The sequence below is a fragment of the Anopheles ziemanni genome, chromosome 3, assembly GCF_943734765.1.
Source record: "Anopheles ziemanni chromosome 3, idAnoZiCoDA_A2_x.2, whole genome shotgun sequence".
Taxonomy (NCBI): domain Eukaryota; kingdom Metazoa; phylum Arthropoda; class Insecta; order Diptera; family Culicidae; genus Anopheles; species Anopheles ziemanni.
Genome location: NC_080706.1, coordinates 88,728,737 through 88,750,725, shown reverse-complemented (window position 1 = coordinate 88,750,725; position 21,989 = coordinate 88,728,737). Strand labels below are relative to the sequence as shown.

At 43.6% G+C, this 21,989-nt stretch overlaps 1 protein-coding gene across 1 annotated transcript; it reads right to left on the bottom strand.

The window, feature by feature from the left end:
- Positions 1 to 17,480: 17,480 nt before the first annotated feature.
- On the bottom strand, positions 17,481 to 21,756 carry LOC131289715 (mucin-19). Its single transcript, XM_058319017.1, has 4 exons — positions 21,275 to 21,756; positions 19,157 to 21,170; positions 18,795 to 19,021; positions 17,481 to 18,735 (listed from the first exon to the last, which is right to left on the bottom strand). Exons 2-4 carry the CDS (start codon positions 21,137 to 21,139, stop codon positions 18,540 to 18,542), a joined length of 2,406 nt encoding a protein of 801 aa, XP_058175000.1. The 5' UTR covers positions 21,140 to 21,170; positions 21,275 to 21,756; the 3' UTR covers positions 17,481 to 18,539.
- Positions 21,757 to 21,989: the final 233 nt, after the last annotated feature.

The following is a 21,989-nucleotide window of genomic DNA, read 5'->3' as shown; positions in this document are numbered from 1 at the left end:
CAAACGCATAAAAGCCAATTAATCAATCAATCAACCCACAAATCAGCTCATCAATATTGATGAAAGGTGGAAAATGAGGAGATGGATGGATGGATAGATTGACGTTCGGTTTAATTTTCGGATGAGCAACATGAACAACAAAAGAAGCTAATATCATTTCTACCAAACTCTAGAGAGCTGGTTATAATTGAAAGTTTTTCCAAGCGATAGATTCACGAAAGCTGATAAAATACGAACAACAGTTTATTTACTGCGTGTCGCATTACGAGGAGCAAAAAGCAAATTGAATGCCCAAAACACATACTAAGTGCAAAGAATTGTCGAAGTACCAAACCATGACCAATTAAAAGATCAACATTTTCCAAATCGATGGACAAACTTTTATCAACAATCGATCGACAAATTATCGCCGGCTTTCCTCGTACGATATTACTTTTGATTTTCGTTGAAAAAATAAACCACGACTTCCTCTTTCTGTCCTTCTCTGTTCCAACAGCTACAACGCCCCGTTAAAGATATCGATCAGTAGCGACGAGTTGTGAAAAACATAGCAATGTTCCAGTGCGGTGACTATCGAGAAATATGACAGTGAAATTTAATTAAAAAGTCTGCGGTTTACCATCAAAGGAACAATCGTAACGTAATTTTTCCGTTCGAGTGAACTTTCATGCCAGGCAAAAGTCAGTAGGGAAAAGACTAGACGTTGTACATTCCAAGCTACTCTCTCGCTAGGGAGCGATGACTTGGCTTACTTTGTACACTGGGGTTTGTTTTTATTTGCCATTAGACTCCATCAAGAAGGTACCTTGAGGACATACTCGAGGTGATGGAAGTTCTCCGGAACTGTTCAATCGAGGGTTATTGAGTTGAAATCTGGCACCGATGGGGGAAATCCATATTGGTATTCGGAACATGCTACCAAAAGGAAGCTATTAATGAAGCAAAAACTTCGAACAAAAATTTGAGAAGATTGAAAAATAAAACAAAATTTTAATTCATTATCACAAATTGTTGAAAACATACAATTTGAACTATTCTTCCACGCAGTTATTTTTGGAATAGTTGTACAAAAAGTGGTGTTAGTAGGACGGGAATATGAAACATGTTATATTTGTATGGTAAAACTAATAAAATATTTAAATATATGTTTCCTACTAATTTTGCAATCTTATTGCTCTTGAAGCAAGTGTTTACCACCTTTCAATACGATACCACCGGTTAGGAGATAATCCACTCTAAGCAGAGACCCTAATTCGATGGGATTTAATAATTAAGTGCTGATCAAAATTGGCTAATTTAATCCCGGGCCGGTTTGGTTTCGATTGAACAATAATCAATACCAGCATGGTAAAAGCGGTATCACCGATGGGGAATTTAATCCTTTAAATAAATACTACTAACAAATCGTAATTAAATCATTCTATAGAACATTGTTAAATAATTTTCATAAACCATCTTCAGAAATGATTAGAACACAATAAATATAAAACCATGTTGTATCAAGGTATCAATGCACGAGAAACATGGTAATGATTGAAATGTTTGCAAAGCTCTTTATAAAAAGCGGTTGCAATGGAAAGGCACACACAGCTAAACCGCCAAAGGATCAATTTAAATGTCTGAGTATATGCACGTCAACCCAACGATCCGTTTTGTCTTCCCATTTGAAGTGATGAAGTGAACACAATCCTCAGTTCAATTACCACCACCACCATTACCGACATCATACTCTACGCTTCTGCTTTTTCCGCCACTTAAACAATACTTAGGTAGTTTGGGAAACGGAAATGTAGAAGGGCTACTAAGCTCGACCGCGAGGACAAGCATAATGAGCCAAAAAAGCATGCGAAAACGACAACGATGATGATGATGCTGCTGATGGTGGTAGTGATGCTGTGATAAAGTGCCAAACGAGCGCTCGCTTCGCAGAAGGACACAATTTAGCATCGATTACGGGAAGGGTAAAAAACGCTTCGGCATGAAAATACCTCGTCAGCCGGAGCATTTGACGGGAGGTTTGGACAAAGGATGGCCCAAAGCGGATTATGTGACATTTGTGAAAAGGGTACACACTTGCCGTAGGTTATGCTAGTAGGTCTTTTGCGCACAGTGTGTATCACATTTCCTAACATCTCTATTTAATTTTATTATTTTGCATACAAATATCTATTTGAGTTTTAGTTTTGTACTTGAATTCTTAACTTCCTTTTTTTGGCATTCAAAAATATTGCAAAATCTACCAAACATTTAATATGTGCAACAAAATTTTAGCAATCACTGTAACGTTGGGAACGGAACTATCGTTCGTTGACTGGAAGAAAATGTTATCTTCATTCATTCATAAGTCCTATCTCGTAAAAGGTTAAACAGGAAACGAAAGATTTGCTACCGTTGTGTTGAACCGGTGGAATGGGACCTGTGGAAATGGGAATAGTTTCCTCGGTTTTTCTCTACCAATTACGCGATGAATGTGAGTGTTTTTGCATTCCATAATGGGGAGAGGAAAATGGAAATTTCCGTCCGTCTGCCTTGAACTGTTGCTTGCCAAATGGAATTAGGGTTCTCGTAAACTTGTAAGAGCAAAGTTTCGAAAGTATTGTAACATGGAAAGTTTTGCTAATAACTCGACAGAATATATACATTATTTGGTGTCAATATATTTGCACCGAAACAGAACATCGAGTGGCTTATGATCATAGTTTTTCAAATATTTTAAATTTGATTATTTTTTAACAGCTCTGAATCTTCTGATGTTATTTGGTAGCTGAAAACCATACTTAGTTTTAGGTAATTTTAACATTTTGTTTACAACATACTACAAGCAACTATAAATATTTAAATTTCATCAATATATTTTGCACATCTTTCGTCTGTTTTCAATGTATTTTATTGCAATTCAATGGAACGTTTTCGTTCAAAATTACAAAAATGGACCCGAAACCCCAAAGCTATAAACTTGGGCGTATTATTTCAATACCAGCGGGAAAACATTGTAATGGAAATGTAAAACTAAACTGACCGTGTCACAATCCTCGCACACATACACACCGAGTGCAGCCACAAAAGGCTTTTTAAGTAGCCATGCGATGCGCCGGAAAATCGATTACGCCAAATCCCGAAAACATGGCACGAAAAACATTCCCCTCCCCGAGGGCGATGCCCTTATCGGGTTTGGTTGCAAAATGCAAATTAAATGAAAGCACAAGTCCCCCTTTTTCCCATGCTCTGCGCAAGGGAAGGAAAACGCGACCGCAAGGGGGGGGATTATTAGCCGGCGTGCGGTGCGATGGTACCCGTGGCCATTACATTATGGGTGCAGTGAAAGCAATCTCCTAAATAGAATTTACATCCATCGTCGTCTCGACTCTCGCATGTCCACAAGGATCGCTGGTGTTGACTACCAGAAGGACGCACGATGTCAGCACCGCCCACTTCCGAGGCCGGACAGTGTGTCAACAAACATTATAGACATCCGGACCCAGGGAGGGCCACCGGTTGTGTACTTTCCTTCCCACACGACGGTTTGTGCGACCCCCGCGCAACAATAAAACCTTTTACGCGATGACCAAAAATCCTTGATTTCCGGTGCTTGTTTTTCCATCTCGCCTTAGGTCCACCGCACTGTTTTTGGTTAAGCACGAGATTCGAGTTCGTAATTTCTTTTTCACTTATTTTGGGTCGTAAAATTCAAACGAAAAATCGTTTTTCCATCCCACTGAACCGTTGGGAGCGGTTTCAGTTTTCCAACCGAGAGAGATAACACAAAGGACAACAGTACGACAAAAATCGTACGTAACGAAGGGCCCAACAAGGGGGGGTGAAAAACTCCTCCACACGCCAAACGACCGCTCGGGAGCAGGAAAAAAGGCATTTCCATCGCATTTTGTTCGAAAACGAGAAGGACATTCGCTATTTTCAGAATTTCGTAACATCATCCTGCCATCATGCAATGCTAATATTTGACAATGAGCCATGGCACTTGATGCGATGCGCGCTTTTAAATTTCCATGCTTGGGAAAATGTGTCCCTACGATGGGAAAAATACACGCTTGTTGGTCCTTTCACTTCCTCCTAGTTTTTGTGTCTTTTTTTCCTTGGTTTCGATTTCGTTGGTCTATTTAAAGTATTTTCTTCGAAAAATAGGTACAAAGCTGCATGTCGACATGCAAAGGAGATAGGAAATAACAACATAGGAAGCATTTTCTTATATGTTATTCTTCCCACCCCCCCAAAGGGAATGTAGGTAAACGTTACGATGAAAATGAAATGTCATGAATGTGAGATGCCTGACACTAAAAAAAAAAAGAATAAGCCCTACTCTTGGCAACACAGGGCAATGACTGTATGGTCAGACCGGTCGGGAAGAAAAAGTTTACGAAAGGACCTTTGCTTCAACATTGTTTGTATGTCATTTGACAGGTCGAGCGCCAGAGGTGCAACGGAAACGACTGGACACGGACAGATAAAACCCGAAGCACAGTGTGGACGTTGCTCTTCAGAAAAGTAACACATTTCAACATCCCTTTCCCATTTTTTTTCTTCTCCATTACTCGAGTGGAGTCCTCGGTAGTGGTCTCGCAGTTCTCGCTACCGTTTGTTGTTTTTTCGAGGTTTCCAAATGCTGCTGGAAAGCATTGCTGTCATCGAACGATATCAACCGTGTGCGATGTCATCGCAGTTGACGTGCAAGTAGTGTCCAAGCCCTCGAATGGTTTAAGGGCAAAGAAAACAGACGAGAGAAAGAATCTTTCACGTAAAAAATAAATGGGAAAGTAAAACATGAAGCTTAATAGTGGCAGGCTATTAGTGTCCACCGTGACTTACCCATCATGTCGTTGTTCTTTTTATCAAACGTTCCGAACGTTTGTGGTTTGTTGAAAAGTATTCCATTTAGGGAAATCCCGAATGAACATAGCGAAATACTAAAAACAACAACATCTTGCAAGTATTTCTGGGAAAAATAAATTACTTCAATATAAAATAAAATTTAAAACAAGAAAAAACTAATTTCTATTACTAGAAGAAGTTTCTTTTAGTGTAATATTAAATTATCTTCAATATGAGTGCACGAACAGAAAACTTTTCCAAGAGGAAGGTTTAGTTTCCAATCATGTATGCTTCTGTTACTAACGGCAACTTGGCTATAATGAAATGGGTTTTATAGAAACGTTTTATTTCCTTCCGGTTCTTGATTCTTGGGAAAATGATGAAGTTGATGATCACCCTTCGCCTTTACACCACACGTGTTCAAGCTCGAGCCAAAGCAATCCTTTTCGCGCACAGGAAGGTATGAGTTCACAGTTTCAGTAATGACCGGAGCAGATTTCGATCAAAATGGTAGCCGGAAGTTGCAATTGGTTACGATCCGCCGTACCTGTTTTGAACACCGGATGGAGAGGGAATTCGAAAGGGAAAGGGAAAGCGAATTAATTTGTCAGAATAATATTTCCAAAAATATCATTTCCTTCCAACTCGAACAGGAAGCAGTTTGACGAAGCGAACCGCTTTTTCCTCCTTTTCTATAATATCCAGAAAATGCAATAAAAAACAGTTTCATAAAAAAAATATTGGCAGTTTTCAAAATCCTTTTTCCATTGAAGAAAACTGGTTATGGTTATGGAAAACACTTTTTATTTTTCATTCTCGTGTTTGCATGAACAAACGAAACCAAACGGATGCAATTGCATACGGTTTAAAAATAACCGTGGACGATTTTATTTCGTTCGGTTTTTCGTGTCATTTGTTTTAAGTTTTTCAAACATACGAAACTAACAGAAAAAACGGAATATTTAGCTTGAGTGAAAATTGCAAAGGGCAAAAAGAACCGACAAAAATTCATCGTTTCCATGAAAATATGGAAAATATGTTCCAACCGGAGCGAGTGGCTTCGCATGTTTTTCCTGGGGGACATTCAAGAGGGAAGCAGAAAGAAAAAATGATTGCAACTCAAACGAAGCACAAAAACTGCAAAAACGCCCCGGGATTAATGAACTTTTGATGGTTCACAGTTGCATTTGATTATAGCGACACACATGGTGATGGATGGAGTAAAAAATTAACGTTGCTGTTATCACACGGTTCCCAGACAGGAGGAGTCGATAATCGGGGTGGACATGAAAGGCTAACTAAACGAATATCAAATTCATATTTCACCTCCATTTATATTATGGAAAAAGGGATTGAAATCCGTTGAAAAACAGAAAAGCATAGCGTCGGAAATGCAAATTGGAGGAAATTTGAACCGGATATACTCCCACCACCTGACTAGGGTGGTTCGTCAGGTATAGTCATTTCTCCACATTCCCATTTACCAACCATAAACGTCCTAAAACTGTACAGAACTGAGCTTCGGTGTGATTGTCCCTAATCGTTAGTTCTCTTATTTTTCCTCAAGAAAATCATTAGGCAACTTCCTTGTGTGTGTGTCTGACTAGTCATTGAGGACGAGACAGTTTATTCACCCGAGGCAACAACCAACGCGCTGGCAAGAAGATTTCCCTCCAAGGCTACAACAGTCGGAGTTGGGAGGAAAATCCTCTGCGACGAACATCAAAGTCAGGGGCCTTTCCCCGAAACCACAAATCCACCAACGAAAGCCTCGTCCCACCCATACTGAAAAGAAAGTGGTAGATTAGGTGGGGAGATATGGGATGAAACTTTCCCAGGAAGAACCGTCATCGGTTGGGAGATATAAAAAAAATCTCTTTTGCTGGCAAGGCATCCGAAATAATCCCCCCAAAATGAACACATCCTCGCTGGCGGAAGGATAAATTTCCATCTCGGACAGAAACATGGAAAATGTTTTACTCCTCTTTATGGCCGATTTAAACAATATCGTTGGTCTAGGATTGTGTCTTCATTGGCTAACTCTTGGTTTGGTTTGTCGCTTTATTGTTTTCCACTTTAAGTAATACCTCTGGATCCTGTTCATAAAGTGAGGTGAAGAAAGTGGGAACCCGGTGGGAAAATTTACTCACTAGAATAGCTAATTAATCTTGACGAAAGTATCGCTTACATTTCGAGTTGGGATAAACCATGCGTAAAAACTGAACTTCTAAAAGATGAAAGTAAATCTCGTATCTGAAATGTAATCAAACGTAACTAAGGAAAAAAATAACCCTTTCCCATTCTATCATGGGGTAGGATTTTCCCAGCCAAACTCCAATCGGTTACTATGGGCATTAAAGTGTATCGGATGATTTTTACAGTCTATAAAAATATAAACGCTTATCCGTCCCCCTTTTCTCTATGGCGCAGCCAACACAAAAAAAAACTGGCCAGCTAATGGTCTGTGAAAAATGGCTTCATCTCACGAAAACCCAAGTGTTTCCCGGTTGGGAAGATAAAAGAAAAGGTAAAAAACGGAGAACCCAACGGATGTCTGCCGGATCCGCTGCCGGTATCCGTTTTTTTTTTATACCATCCTAGACGCTTCCGTTTACAGAGGACGTAGGACTAATATTCTGAACCTTCGCCAGACCGGAAGGACGAACTTTATTTAAAACATCAATGAATTTCAAAAAGGATATATCCGGTTAATCCCATTCGGAGTCGGCGTAAGCCGAAAGTCTGCCTGACCAACGGTAAGTTTGACAGATGTTCGAAGCGAGGAAAATCCTCCCATTCGATTGAAGGATGATTGTCGGTTTTATCTTCATGCACATACACCAAAGTTACATGAACGTTAGAGGAACATTTTACATTCCATATTTTTTAATTTAAAAAAATGAGAACCTTTTTTCGCAAAATTATACGCGAAAGCAGTCGAAGCACGATAATACGTTAATGCATGTAAATGAAAATCGATAACTTGCTTCATTTCGTATGCCTTGTGCTGAATTTTAAATGAAACCACAAGACATCTAACAAACCTCGAAGGAACAGCAGATTTTACATTTTCCAATGTATTCTTGGATGGAGTAAGAAAAAAACCACCCGAGCAGAGTTACGTGCAAAAGAACATCGGTAATTTAAAGGAAAGTGAAAAACTAACCGATTTCACAACTTGCTCGGGCGTGTCTACCAACTTAGCACGGTGCTGATAGCAGAGTGGAAAAACATCCATCCTCGAACTAAAAGGTAGCAAAAAATAAAAACAAGTAGAAAATATAAAATTGTGAAAAAAGGTCTTCTTTCCATGGGGCTCCTTCACAAGAAAACATGGAATCAACGGAACACAAATACTAAGCCGTTGCCGTGGAAACGCAAACAGTAATGGAACATTATCGCCCGCCAACTACAAGCCAACAGACAACGCAGAGTGCGCTGCAAGGACGATTAATGAAAGTGCATCGATTTTTCTATCAAAGCTTTTTTTTCTACCCAGAAGCGGCTTTCCATTTGCCACAGCTCGCTCGAAACGACACCCGGCAAGGCAAGGCCATGGGCGTCGTAATGGGAAAAAATCCAGGACGTCGATTTTGCTGCCACAATGTATGAGTAATGAAGAGCGACAAATAAAATGACACGAGTTTCGATCAATACTAAACGACGGGTGCCGGTGGAAAAAAGGGAAAAACTGTGAATGGCATGACAACGTTTACGAAGGGACCGTTTTATTAAAATGCAGAAAAGCGACGCTAGGTTGCATCCTAGCGTTCGCCTCTAATAGTGAAACTAAGGTAAAAATGTCACAAAAACGATTTCCTAGGAAACCTCAAGCAGTACGTAGGGATTGGATGCAGTTTGAATGCAGGTGATAGAGAACATAAAACCTACAACAGTTCGCTTCTGCGTGCAACATACGTATGCACTTGTTGCTTTCAACAAGTATGTTTAGATAAGTTTTGTCAGGATAGCTATTTGTACTTGTCAACAAAGAAGTTTGCAGCCACAGTTTTAGGTGTAACAAAACTTTTATTACCTTTTTTCTTTCTCTTCATATTCTGTTTCCTTTTAGACAAACTGTACAAATTTCGAATTCTTTGCCCTTTCCATGTATACAATAATTCATATAATATTTCCTAATATCAACAAGATTGTAGACTACTGGTTTCTTCAAGATTTGCCCAGTTTTATTCAACCTGTATCCAACCTCAAACCTGCCTCACCATCAGACGTAAAAATAGCGCAAAAGGAATAGTTCTGAATCAAAATTAGTCTGTCGCACGCAAACGGTGCGAAATTGGGTTTTCTTAATTTTACAGTAATGGACAGCAAATCACAACGCATACTTACACTCTCCCCAGCGACCAGCCACAGTTGCCTAAGCAACGCTCTATAATTCCACCTAATTGAATCAGATCACGCACCATGCGACGCGAACGGCCAAAGGGAAAAAGCCTACGCTTGGTGGCAGAATTTAGAGAAATTTAAATCAGTCGATTTCATTTGGTACGACCGAAACGAAAAGCGCAGTCGAAGCGGAACGATAGGTTTTCGCGAAGAAAACATAAATTGAATGAATTAGTTCGCTGGAGGACAGTTTTCCAAAGGGGGTGATGCAAAACAAGAGCGATCGAAATGAGGGTAATATAACACGGCATACAAAAAAGGTGAAATTACATCCATCGTTCGCTTCAGGCTTTGAGAAGTGAGCTGATCGCAGGCGATCGCATTGGGATGATATCTTTTGCACTTTCGTTGAGTTGCTATTTCTCGCACCGAATTGCTAAAACTTGGCGACTTGGCGAGGAGGAGGTCACATGATTCGAAGATAAAAACAGCATTTTCAACCATTTCAATGAATGGAGGAATGATAGAGGATTTCGTCATATTTCAGATGTATTACATGTTTTATGTAAATGTAATAGTTTCATTACTCCGTTGCAATTGCGTGCCCCCGAATCCTTCTGATGTTCGGTGGACAACGATCGATATATGTCCAACGGGGTAGACAGACACACTTGGTGGTATCAATTACTCAAAACCGAGCAAAACCAGAAGGCAATCACCATTAGCCGATGGCAACTACGCCGCATAGACTACTGATAACGATCGCAGCTGCTGCTGTTAATGATAATGACGGCGTGTTTGTGCCAACAGCGATCTTAACCGATCTTACACAATCACCACGTTCGCAAATGTCGGCCATCGATCCGTGGGGATCCCGTTATCGGCAGAGCCGTGTGCGGACTGTGATGCCGCCGTCCATTCGTTTAATATTCATGTCAATTGTGCCGAATGGAACGGAAAATGGTGCCAACCTTAATGCAAGGCTTTCTATCTAAAAGGTTTGTGGAAAATTTACAAGTATATTCACTTTCTAAACACATTGAAAAGGTACAAAAAAGCCACAGATGCTAAATAACACAAGTCTGAGTTGCAAAAATTGTGCTGTATTTTGCGGCCAGTCGTCGTTGTGTCTGTGACTAATTGCTTTCTTTGCTCGAAAGTGCAGCGATGACTTGGCCAGCGATTGTTGGCTGAAAAAAGTGTTACTAACAGTATAGGGTGCAACATTCTAAAATACATCGGGAAATGAATGCAGCCTCACCATTGCAACCATTTACACATTTTACAGAATAGTTTTCAATCAAAAGTGAAAAGAAACAGTTTTGTAAAACAATACTACAAAGTTTAAAAAAAAAAACATTTTAAAACCATGAATGAGGAGGGCTATCATATAATTAAAACACTAACATTTTACTAAATTTATCCTTATTGGGGAATGAAAAATGTTTTTTTAAATAATAGGAAATGCATAATGGATATGCATAAAACAAATTCTAGCAATCCACATGCATCAAAACCGGTCGTGCTGGTTTTTGAATTGTGATTCATCTCCTTTTATAGATAAATTCTGGAAGGGAAAATCAGTGACACAACTTTGAAAAACAACGAAGCGGACTAAAAGTGAAGAATTTAACTACATGCGACATGAAGCTACAAGTGATTCATTCGATTGATAGCTTTATCTCATTATGTTCGTCAAACTTTTGCGTCTGCTGAACCAAGGGTAGGATGCTTCAATTCAATATTCTCCGCCAAAAATCTCAATACAATAGGATACGTCAACATGAAAACGAATGGTTCATTCGCGCTACATCTTGAAAGAAATTGTTCAGCAGCGTCTCAAAAACGGTCGACTTTAAGAAGAAAGACAAAAACAACCTGACTAAGTTGTCTGTGTTTTGCCGGAGGGAAAATTCGTTGCCCAGACAACAAAGGTTGTCGGTCTTTGTGCCGTTCGAGGATAAAACAATGGTAGCAAAAAGACGACAGAAGGAGTGTGAGTAGAAATTATTTAGCAAACAAATGCTTTTCTAACGAAATGCAGCAATTTGAACAACACTAATTCAGCTGATTTTGTTTGAAAATCCATCAAATAAATTAAAGCTATTTGTACAATCATTTTAAAACGTACCACCGTACAGGTAACGCTTTCTCCTGAGGTTAGTTTACTTAGCAAAGTTTATTTAGTGCACCCGCAACCCACGTCCCTACCCCCTTCCCATCATTATCACTAAATAATTCCATCAACGCGACGTGGCGCGACTCTTATTGACTAAACAGAAACATTTGCTTACGAGGTGCTACCGTGGGGAACGAATATTTTATTTACAACGATCTGCCACACTCACAGTGACAAAGGGCGTGCGTAATTATTATCGGACCGCAATGCGGTTCCCTTCCGATTCGCCGTTCCGATCGGCCGCAGAAATTTGATAAGACTGTTTTTATCGCACAAAGAAAGACCCCGGGAGAAAAAAAATGAATCAAATAGTAATAGAAATAATAATTGTTTTCATTGCGCAACTTATCCATTTAAGTAGTATTAAAGACAAGCTTGTTTCATGATGATACAGTTTCAGTTTTACAGTAGTTTAATTTTTAAATACACTTTGTAGTCTCGAAAACTTGCAACAGCAATTAATTTTCAGCTCTCGTATGGTCTTTTCCGGGATGCTGGCAGGAGGGCACTACCTTTGCCATTTGGAACGCCTTTTCGGACGGTAAAATCTAGTAAGTAACCTTACCTTATGCTCCGTTGGGTACATCTCGGACGAGGAAACGGACGAGTTGATTCGCCTCCGTTCAGTTCCCTTCCGCAGTGTTTCTGACAGCTTGCACAGTGAGTAAGGACACGGGATGATGTATGTTGACTACTTTCTACCCATTGTTCCCGCATACAGGGTTCACTTTTTCCCGCAACATAACACTTTCTTATTTTCTGTTGGCAACACCGGTGAAGTGAAATTTAATCCGAATGCTTCTAAGCACGTGCAGTGAAGGGCATTGATGTATGTAATGTGACGCTGTTCTCGTAGGTGGAGCCGGTCAGTACCTAGAGGCAGGTTGCTATATTTCCACTATCTCACACCTCAACGAACGAGGGGCACGCGAATGCATCGATGCATATGACCGCCAACGCAAGCCGGCTAATTAAACCGTAATCGCACACCGACACAACTGCACTTTTCTATCGGCATCGGGATCCACAACAGATCTCGGTTGGTTGCGCATCCCTAACGGATCACACTGTTTTCTGGTTTTTTGTTTGTTATTAAATGATTATGCAAAACTCTTGGAAAAACAACCGATCATGCTCCGAAGAGGAGAACGAGATTAAACACCCAGGAATCGTACAATAAATGCGCCCCAACAGAAAGGCGAAAATGGGAAGTAGATCAGAGCATGAACATTTTTTTTAATTATGAAACAAGATATTTTTAGTTGAAACACGTTTATATAATATTTCCTCGACCCAGCCCAACTTGCACTTTTTTCCCCAACATGGGAACATAGTTATGCCCTTTTTCTTTTTAAATAAAAGAACATTGCATTTAGAAAATGGGGCAAATTGTGCGCTCTGATAAACCAGGTTGCATCGGAGCGAGCAGAACGGGAATGCTGGTAGCTTTGGTGCATATCCGGAAATAGAAGCGAAAGGGAACCTAACACGGGAGAAGACCACTGGCGACCGTCCAAAAGATACACCGTACACGGCGAGCAGACGAAAGCAGGAAGCGTCCGGAAGTAATTAAAAGTTGACCCAAATAGAAGCGAACCGTCCCGGTGTCGCGCTGGAACAAACGAAACTCAAACAAGGACCGTTGGAATTCAAAAAAAAAGGGGAAAAACGATGCAAATGGAACAGGAAAACCTTAAACGCAAAAAGGCTGTTAGTTTAGTTAGAAGCTAACATGTGAGGAGGCGTCAACGGGGGTTGGGGGGTGATGGGGTTTTGGCACGGCAAACCCGTAAAGGATACTTTACTTTTTCCTTCAGCTTTTCGGGCATGTTTTGCTTTTCTTCGGTGAAGCTTTCCTTTGTGTCGCAGTTGTAGTGCCCACAGTTCAACGAACCATTCGGCGTGAGGATCTCTGGCGAACTTTAAAATGCAACCGGAATGTTAACAACCATTTAGGCTGCTCGAGGTAAGTGAACTGTAACACCTTCCTTGTTGGACTTCGAATTTCCACCTACTACGTGGTGGTCCCTCGCCGTTCCGGTTTGCGGTGTGGGAAGGTTTCCGGCCGTTCGAGAAATTTCACTCGCTAACGTTCACGTGACACACAAAGGCTACCATCGGGTGACGTTTCAATGTGATGGTACGGGTTCGGGTTGACCACGTAAGCTTTCGGTGTGTTGTGATCGTAGCAGCGCAGTAGCAGGCGGACAAAAAGGACACTCACTGTTGCACCCGCGTTTTCCAAACCGAGTTGCAATCGAGAACTGCAAGGACGATAACACTCGGTGGAAATTATGTCACTTTCGTACGATCCACCGACAAACGGAACTGGTTCCGGTTTGATTTTCCTTTCCCCGGTATCCTTTGGGGAAGGGCACCGTGTATTATTGGCACAAAAAGGAACCGCTTTGCTGTCCCACACACAAACACACACGAACGAACATACAAACGCACGTATGTTCGAAAGGAAAAAGGGAAACGGAAAATGCGGCGAATTTTCCACGGTCGACCTTCACCGTACGGACGGGCGAACGGTAGTGAACCGAACATGGTGCAAATTTTCCCGTATAACCCCTATATAGACCGCGTACCATCTCACTCACGCACCTCTCTCAGCCCAAGAAAAGCTCTCCGCTTTTCCTATATTTCCCTGCAGTCTCTGCAGCTTTGTTTGCAGCGCCATCGTGACCTCGCTCTCTCTCTTTCTCTCCCTCTCTTAAGGCAAAGTTTGGACAACGACTACAACACGGGTAAACATGCGTGTGACCGGATGACAACTCCATCATGCTCCATCATATCACTGCCGCTGGAAAATTGTGGCCAATTTTCCCGCATTGATTCGCTATCCCGTTCTCGCGAAAGGGCAAGCACATACCGGGCGTAAACACAAAAGCGGGACCGCTTGTATTTGAGAGCGAAAAATTGCGCGAGAGAAAGGACACATTTTCCGACCCCCAAGAAAGGATTGTTTGCGCAGACTTCGGAGAGCCCGAAGGAAATACTGCTGGAAAAATCGGATAGGCATGCAGAGGAAGGCGAGAATCCTGTGTTGATTATTGTGGTTTATGCTCGGACTCTTTTCCACAGGCAACGATGTCCCTTTGGGCCAGGCAGAAAGACAATCGAACCAAAATACAGTAACATGTTCAGAACACAGTGGGCTATGAATATCTTGTTTGGACAAAAAGGGTTGCTGCGATATGGTGGAGAAAAGCATTATTAAATGATTTGAGTAGGATCTAAAATTGAGGTAAATTTCCCCTTGTTGAACCTATACAAATTGTTTCAACAGAAATTGTAGTTTAATGTAATAATCGTTAAAATCAACGATTGGATCAAACAAATGATAGAATTTCCGAAACAAATGCTCTTTAATTATCTATAAACATATTTGAATTGTTCCCTTTATGTTGCAGCTCCATTTAGTGTTATTATTAGAAGGAGGGTTGGACAAGGAGTGTTGCTAAGGTAACCAAGGACATTAAAACTAGCAACATCGATCATAGCGGAATTATGATCAATTTTGTCGGTTCTTTTTTCTCTTTGACGTGCCTACACATATACACAGAATATCGCGATGAAACGTGGTGGTAGAATAGGAACAAACAAAATTAGAAGGTTCCAACGAAGCAAAGCGCGAAGTAAAAGAAAATACCGTCAATCTTCTCCGTCAGGTCTCCGGTGTCAGAGTTTTTTGAGTTGCTCTTTGCTGGCATTCGTGTTCACGTGTGTTTGTTTTTTTTTTGTTTCTTGCTTCCCAAACCGAAACCTTAAACCTGCCCGTGTCCGCAAAGGGTTTTATTACTATCCGACGACATTGGTTGGGTTAGATTTTGTTTGGTTTTTGGCACTTCTGCGTGCCACCCTTTTCCGTTTTCAGTTTCCATCTTCTCACCAGCATTTCGTTCTCCAACTTCGGCGATCCACTGCCGGTCAGAAACGGACTGAAGATCCGGCGAATATATCCATCATTGCTGGTGGACCGTGCGAAGCCGGTAGCGTTACTGACGCCACCAGAGTATCCAGAGTAACAGCCTCCATCGGCGTCACCGCTACCAGAGTAGCCAGAGTAACAGCCTCCATCGGCGTCACCGCCACCAGCGTAGCCGGAGTAACAGCCTCCATCGGAGACATTGGCGTCGGTTTGGGGCAGCGACTCGTAGCCATCGTAATAACCGCCGTCGCCGTTCGGGCGTCTCACCAGCCCCAGCAGCCGGCCCAAAGAGCTACCGATGGCCGTGGACACTGGACGGTCGGGCATGATGATGATGCTGCTGATCGACCGTCCTCCCGACGAAGGATGTGAAGCAGAAAACCAACCGCAAATGGAGACGGACTATAACCGGAGCCCGATCGCCAAGAATGACTGTGTTACGATCACGCTACACGCACTTGTTCCTGCACATTGTTTGCTTGAAAATAACTATACGCGTGGATGAGAGCTCGGGAAAGAAAACAGCCGCGAAACAAGACGGATACGGTTTATGCTGCGCACAACGATCAAAAGGCGGCCACCAAGCACGATACGCTCGAACGGGTTCTACCAGCCGGGGAAACCAACCGAACTATCCCGATCCCGCTGAATTCCAGCACGTAACTGCGGCAACCGAGGCCACTAACTGGGGCTCCAACCTTGTGCTTGTGGTCCAGAAATTTGTCTTCTACGTGGAGAAGGCAGCTCTCCCGGAAGGCGGTTGCTCTCTTCCAAGATCCTCGATTTTCTTTTTGCGGCTCATCATTCCTTCTCTCGTGCTCTCGCGTTTCCTAGTAAGCGGCGATCTTAAGATTCACGTGAGGATCGCCGCGCAAGGTATCATCGAAATGAAAGATTGTGCCTCAGAGAGACGACTCTTGCGGACGATGGAAGGTAGCGGGGATAGTCCCGTGACGTCATTTTGACGTTTATTATTCCTGTTTTTCAGTATCATAAAACGGCACAAATCATATCATTTCATCGTCTTCCCGAAAAGAAGGTTTGAAAAAAAAACCCTCCAGACTGTTATTGCTGCTTGGTCCATTGGTCCAATGTTATTGCTGCTTGAGCATGATTCCGCGTTTTTTCGCCATGTCACCTTTCGGGACACATCATTTTTAGAGTCCGCTAATGAAGAGAGCGAACGCGCGTTCGATTGCGGCACTCTGTTGCACAAAAGCCGGACCTCAAACCGCCATACGGCTCCAAAGGCGATAGCGTATGTTTGGCCATCACCGCAAACGACACACGTATGCTCAATAGTGATAGTGAAAGATAATCGATTTAATTGGAGCATACCCTACGAGGGCATGCACTGTTGAAGAACGTGTGTCCTAGGGGGGGAGAGGCGTATGATGATTGACGAAAACTGATACGAACGAAATGCCTGTGACGTGGAAAGTTGTTTAAGGATTTTTTTTCCCAAAAATTATACACACCAGACAGAACCAGGAATTCCCTCGGGCGAACCGTGGAACTTGATGCGAAACGCAGACGGCGCACGTTCACCGTAACCACCGGGGGAACGTGGAATGTTTCGTTCTCGACGCGGGGTCAATCAATTTGCAGCACTTTTATTCAACCCCGCACCGATCACCGTAAATACACGCACAGTGTGTGTCACCTTCGCGAAAAATCAAGCTTTACGCACTTATGCAAAACCGACTATAAAAGGACGTTGTGTACAGGGAACTATCAGGATTCGGGAGACATGCTGCAGCACAGAACAATAACAGAAGAAAAGAGATTGCCTGACAGAAAGGATGTACACTTTTCACTGAATCGTGGGCGTTTGCGCGTGTACTGTTTACTTCGTTTGCAACTTTCCGGCGGAGAGAGCGAGTGAGAAGAATATGTTTATCGTTCGCAATCCGCCGGTGCTGTCATTTGCGTCAAAAAATAAACAGACAAGAAATGCTCAAGGTCTTATAATAACAGGTCATACTGTGTCAGTCAGTTTGACAGCAATGTTTGTATTCGTTGTTTATTGGTTATTTCAAAATTTACAAATCCGTTACAGATGCTAAGCGTGAATAAAATACCTGTAGAACTGAAAGTATCAGTCAACTCGCTAGGCATAAATGTCCAGGAAGTCTTAAATAGTAATGGCACCATATCCCACAAGTGGTTAACCCAAAACATCTGCAAGTTTAACTTATTATAGCCTTTATTCGTCACGTTCTGTTCAGCTAATAATTATTCATCACTCAAATTTGCCGCCGCAGACGCAGGCGTCCAAAGCGGCTCTTTGCTCACGTTATATGCTTTTGATTTTATCCGCACCGTTCCTTGTCCCATCGAGAGTTTGATTTCGGCGCCGTATAGAGTAACGGGAAAACTTAAGATTAATGTAGTTCAAATCACATCGCACGACGGTGTATGGAGAAAATCGAAACACTCCCTGAAAACTGAAAGTGCTCCACTGTTCTAGACGAGTTTTGAAGCCACGAAGCTTGAGAAGTTTGTGCTGATTATGATGCGTGCACTTTCACTTCGTCCCTACTGGTACGATAGTTTATAGTGATCGGATAGATATTAAGGTTCGTTTGTTCCGTGCGTGGCGTGTATGGGACACTAACAAAAACGCCTCTGGTCTAAAAAAAAAAAATATACACCATTCGTTGAGCTATCTATTAAACCAAGACTATTCGTCTTTCAGCTTGTCCGTGCAAATACCAACAAAAAATAAACCATCTTTTTTCTCTACTGCTGTAGCGTGTAGGCAAGCGTTCTCTAAACTCAGTCACGGCATGTATAATGACTGCTGAGGTGGCTCCGTCCCATGTCCATCGGTTATCCTCATTTCGATCATCAGTAAGCGTACAGCATAGTAATCAGAAGGATGTAGATAATCTATTATCGTTTATGTGTAAATATGTACACCAATGATTTGTTGCGAGTGCCGCAATCATGTTTAATACGATTTGGTTCCGACTATGTGTGCATCTACTTCCACTTTCCGTTTGTTCCGGTCCATCTCTCTATCTGTCCCTGTAGGGATTAAAGTAAGTCCATTGACTTGGCGAGCAAAACGTGTAAATGTGCGAAAACGATTCGTGACCCGTCTACATAAATATATAGATTTCCACACGCACATCATGCTGCCGACTCCAGTTGCTTCTATAGGTGTTTCCCCTCGTCAGTCGCTATGATTTCCTTAAGTCTTGCACAAGAGAGCAAATATGTCTCCGGGCCCATTCAGACGACGGCCGTTTATAGTGCCGGCCCGAGCGCATCATCATCGTCATCATCGTCATCGTCATCTTCGCTGTTAATGTCCACCCCGTGAAGATAGTCTTCCAACGGGATAGCCGCACCGGCGGCGCCAAGTTCTTCCGTCTGCGTGGCTCCGAACGTTTCGATCTGGTTTGCCATCGTGCGGAGATTTTCCACACCGCTTAAAAGTTGTCTAAAAAGAGGAAACAAACATTTAGTACAGGAACTCTTGGTTACAACTCCGCTTCCTACCTGAGATTATTTTCCGCCGAAGAAGCCGCCTGTCGTAGAGCAATGGTATGGGCCCGCAGGAAGGCCGAGGAACGTTCCCTTCGTGGTCGTTGGTTGACGTTCGTCCCATCTTCTCCTCGAGACACACCAGCATTGGCGCCCGCACCAGTGCTACTGCCCCCGATGGCGCCTCCACAGACTTCTTCTTTCAGCGTTTCATTTTCCCTCCGAAGGGTATCGAATTCAACCTGTAATAAAAGAAGGCGAGTATTAAAAGCTCTGAAATTCTGGACTGACTTTTTTTTACAACAATGCGTACAATGATTTCCACACCTACCATTATTTTTTCATCCAATTCTATAAAAAAGTAGGCTAATACTTACGCTCATACTGTGAATCTTTTGTCGTAGCTTCTTCACCTCAGCTTCGGCAGAGGCTGCTCTTGTTTTGGCCTGCATGAAACTGTTTGCATTTGATTGCGTCGAGCCGCCGTTGCCCGAAGACGGTCCGCATACTGCCGCAGCCGCCGCCGCTGCTGCTGCGCTCACTCTCGACGAAACCATCGACTCGAGATCCCGCTCCAGTTCCCGGATACGCCGTGCTTGCACGCTAACCGTCTGCCGGCTTTGATCGAGCTCGCGACGCAGCCGTTCATTTTCCGCCAGTTCCGCCCCGAGTCGGTTCTGGTATTGCGCTTCCCTTTGGCGTTGTTGTAGCCGGTGGCGATGGTTGGAGGCTGCAGCCGATGCAGCCGCTGTATCCGACCCGTGTGGTGTGTCTTGTGTCACGTCCGCCAGACGTCCAGACGAATGGATTGGGCCATCGGAGAGGAAGTCCGGTAGACGGTGAATTTTATCCGCCGTCCCCGCCGACGGACCCGAAGAAGCCTCCGGTGGAGGCGGTGAGACGGAGTAATAGTAGGGCCGTGATCTGGCCCCACCCAAACCACCGTCGCCGAGGCCAGCGCCGGCATTACCTTCGGTTAGATCCGGAGGAAGTTCTGCTGAGGATGGTGTCGGTGTTACTCTCCGATGGGGAAGGTCCAGCCCGATTTCTGGCCCAACACCACCACCACCTCCCATTGGGGGGAGATCGAGCGGAATGGTCGGTGAGTTTCGATGACCCATATCTGAGCCACGGCCGCGCACATTACCACTTCCGGTACTGCTTGCCGTCAAATCGAACGGCATATCGTTGAGAATGACACCGGAACTACCTACTCCGGCCAGCTCAAACATATCGTCGAAATCCACCGAGCCGGATGAACCACTTCCACCACCACCGCTGGGAATACCGGCACCACCACCCCCGCTTCCGCCCTTCGGAAGCGTGTTATACCACTGCTCCATTACGAGATGATCCTGAACGAAATCGGGAAGGGCTGCCGAAAATTCTGTCGCCCCAACCAACCGCCCTCCGTTGCCACCATCGTTTTCCTGGTCGTGCCTTCGCTCGGTTCCGGTGGCCGAGCCAGGGCTATCGAGATCGTAATTAGAGTACGATCGCGGTACGTACCCTCGGAGTAGTTCCGCATCCTCGCCTCCGTTGGACGAGTGCGTCCCCCGGAGGCCACTACCCAAACAAGCGCCACTACCGCCAACTCCGGGCGGGTAATCCGAGCTGAAGGAACTGTTACTACGGCTCTGATAAATCGATCCGAAGCGCTCGTCGGCAAAGTCGGACAGGCTTGACTGGGAATCGAACGAAGGGAAGCGAGGGGAGCGTTTCATCTTCGACTCGCTGCTAAGCGTATTGACCGACTGGAACTGGGGAATTTTTGGACGTGCCCCGGTCGTCGAACTGACCACATTCAGTGAACTCGTCGTGGCTGACTTCGAAGGGGACCCGGTGCTGGTCGTAATGGTGGTGGCTGGGTTCACCGGATTCCCTGATGCAATTCCGGCATTCGTCCTTGTATCCATCGAACTGCCGTTCGTCTCATTACTGTTCGCAACCTCAAGGGTGCTCGAGCATCCGTGACCATTAATGTTCGATGTGCTACGACTATGGTTGATGCTGCTACTGCTGCTAGTGCTAGTACCTCCGGACGCACCCAAACCGATACCGGTCGAGCTGACGCCATTTATCGTGTGGTTGTAATGCGTTCCACCGGCGGCGGGGCCGTCCCACTTGAGGAAATGTTTGAAAGAGAACGGATTCTCCTCCCGCCGGGTTGGCGGATCTGCCGGTGCCGGTGTTGACTGTTCCACGGGCGCCGAAACATTGTCTCCCGGCTCACTAGTTACTGTCGCGGCTGTGGCAGCTTTCGTTCCGGTTGTCGAAGAAGCCACCGTTCCTGAAGTAGACGAGGAAGGCCCACCATCCGTGAGGTCATCGGTGTTAATGTTGTTGTTATCCTTTGCCATTGTCAACGATATCCTTATGGCGTATCGGGTCCTAAACGTCAGCGTGCCAAAAAAGGAGCAACAATATGTGTAATTAAATAAAATTGCTCTTTGTTTTCATTCGGGCTCGCGAAACAAGTCGTTCGTGGGTCGTACCTACGCTTCCGCAGACGGGTGACGAATTTTGTTTTGGTGTGTTTGTGTTTGCGTTGACGAAAAAAAAATTAAATGGCAAGTTGAAAGGCTATTTTTTACTATCCTGCGATATGAGCAGAGGTCTAGGGTATCACACGTCCCGTTACGACGAGGATGCCTTACTGTAAGAAGGCTAATGTAGACTGGCAAATCGCAAACGCCACTGAGAGACAACACGACACGGGGTTTCCTTGTGTACAACACGCTGAAAATAGGCAAGACGCGAAAAAAGGGATTTGCTATGCGATTTGCAACACTCGACGTAGCAGGTCTTGCGTTGCCATGCACCTAGGATTGTACACTTTCTTAAGGCCTAGGTCACTTTCTTCACTTTGGTTAACTCTCCCTTCGCGTGTAGGGAATGATGGAGTACGTTCCTTTTCTTGCGCGACCGACGGCAACTCGCAGAAGACGAGTTCGGTTTTTCCTTATTTCTTCGCAGCCCTGTTCCCACTGTACACCCTCACTTCCGTAGTGCCCCCTTTCCAAAGCTTCTACACTTCAAGCGTTATTTTGACAGCATACCACAGTTTATAAGAAAGTGTACGCTACAGGTTAAACTATTAACGATACTGTGATATGTAAACAATTACAATAATGAATTTAAAAAATCTTTAAATTTCCTACAAATTGTAGATTGAAGAATAGAATAGCTTTCTATATCAATGGGTGCTCT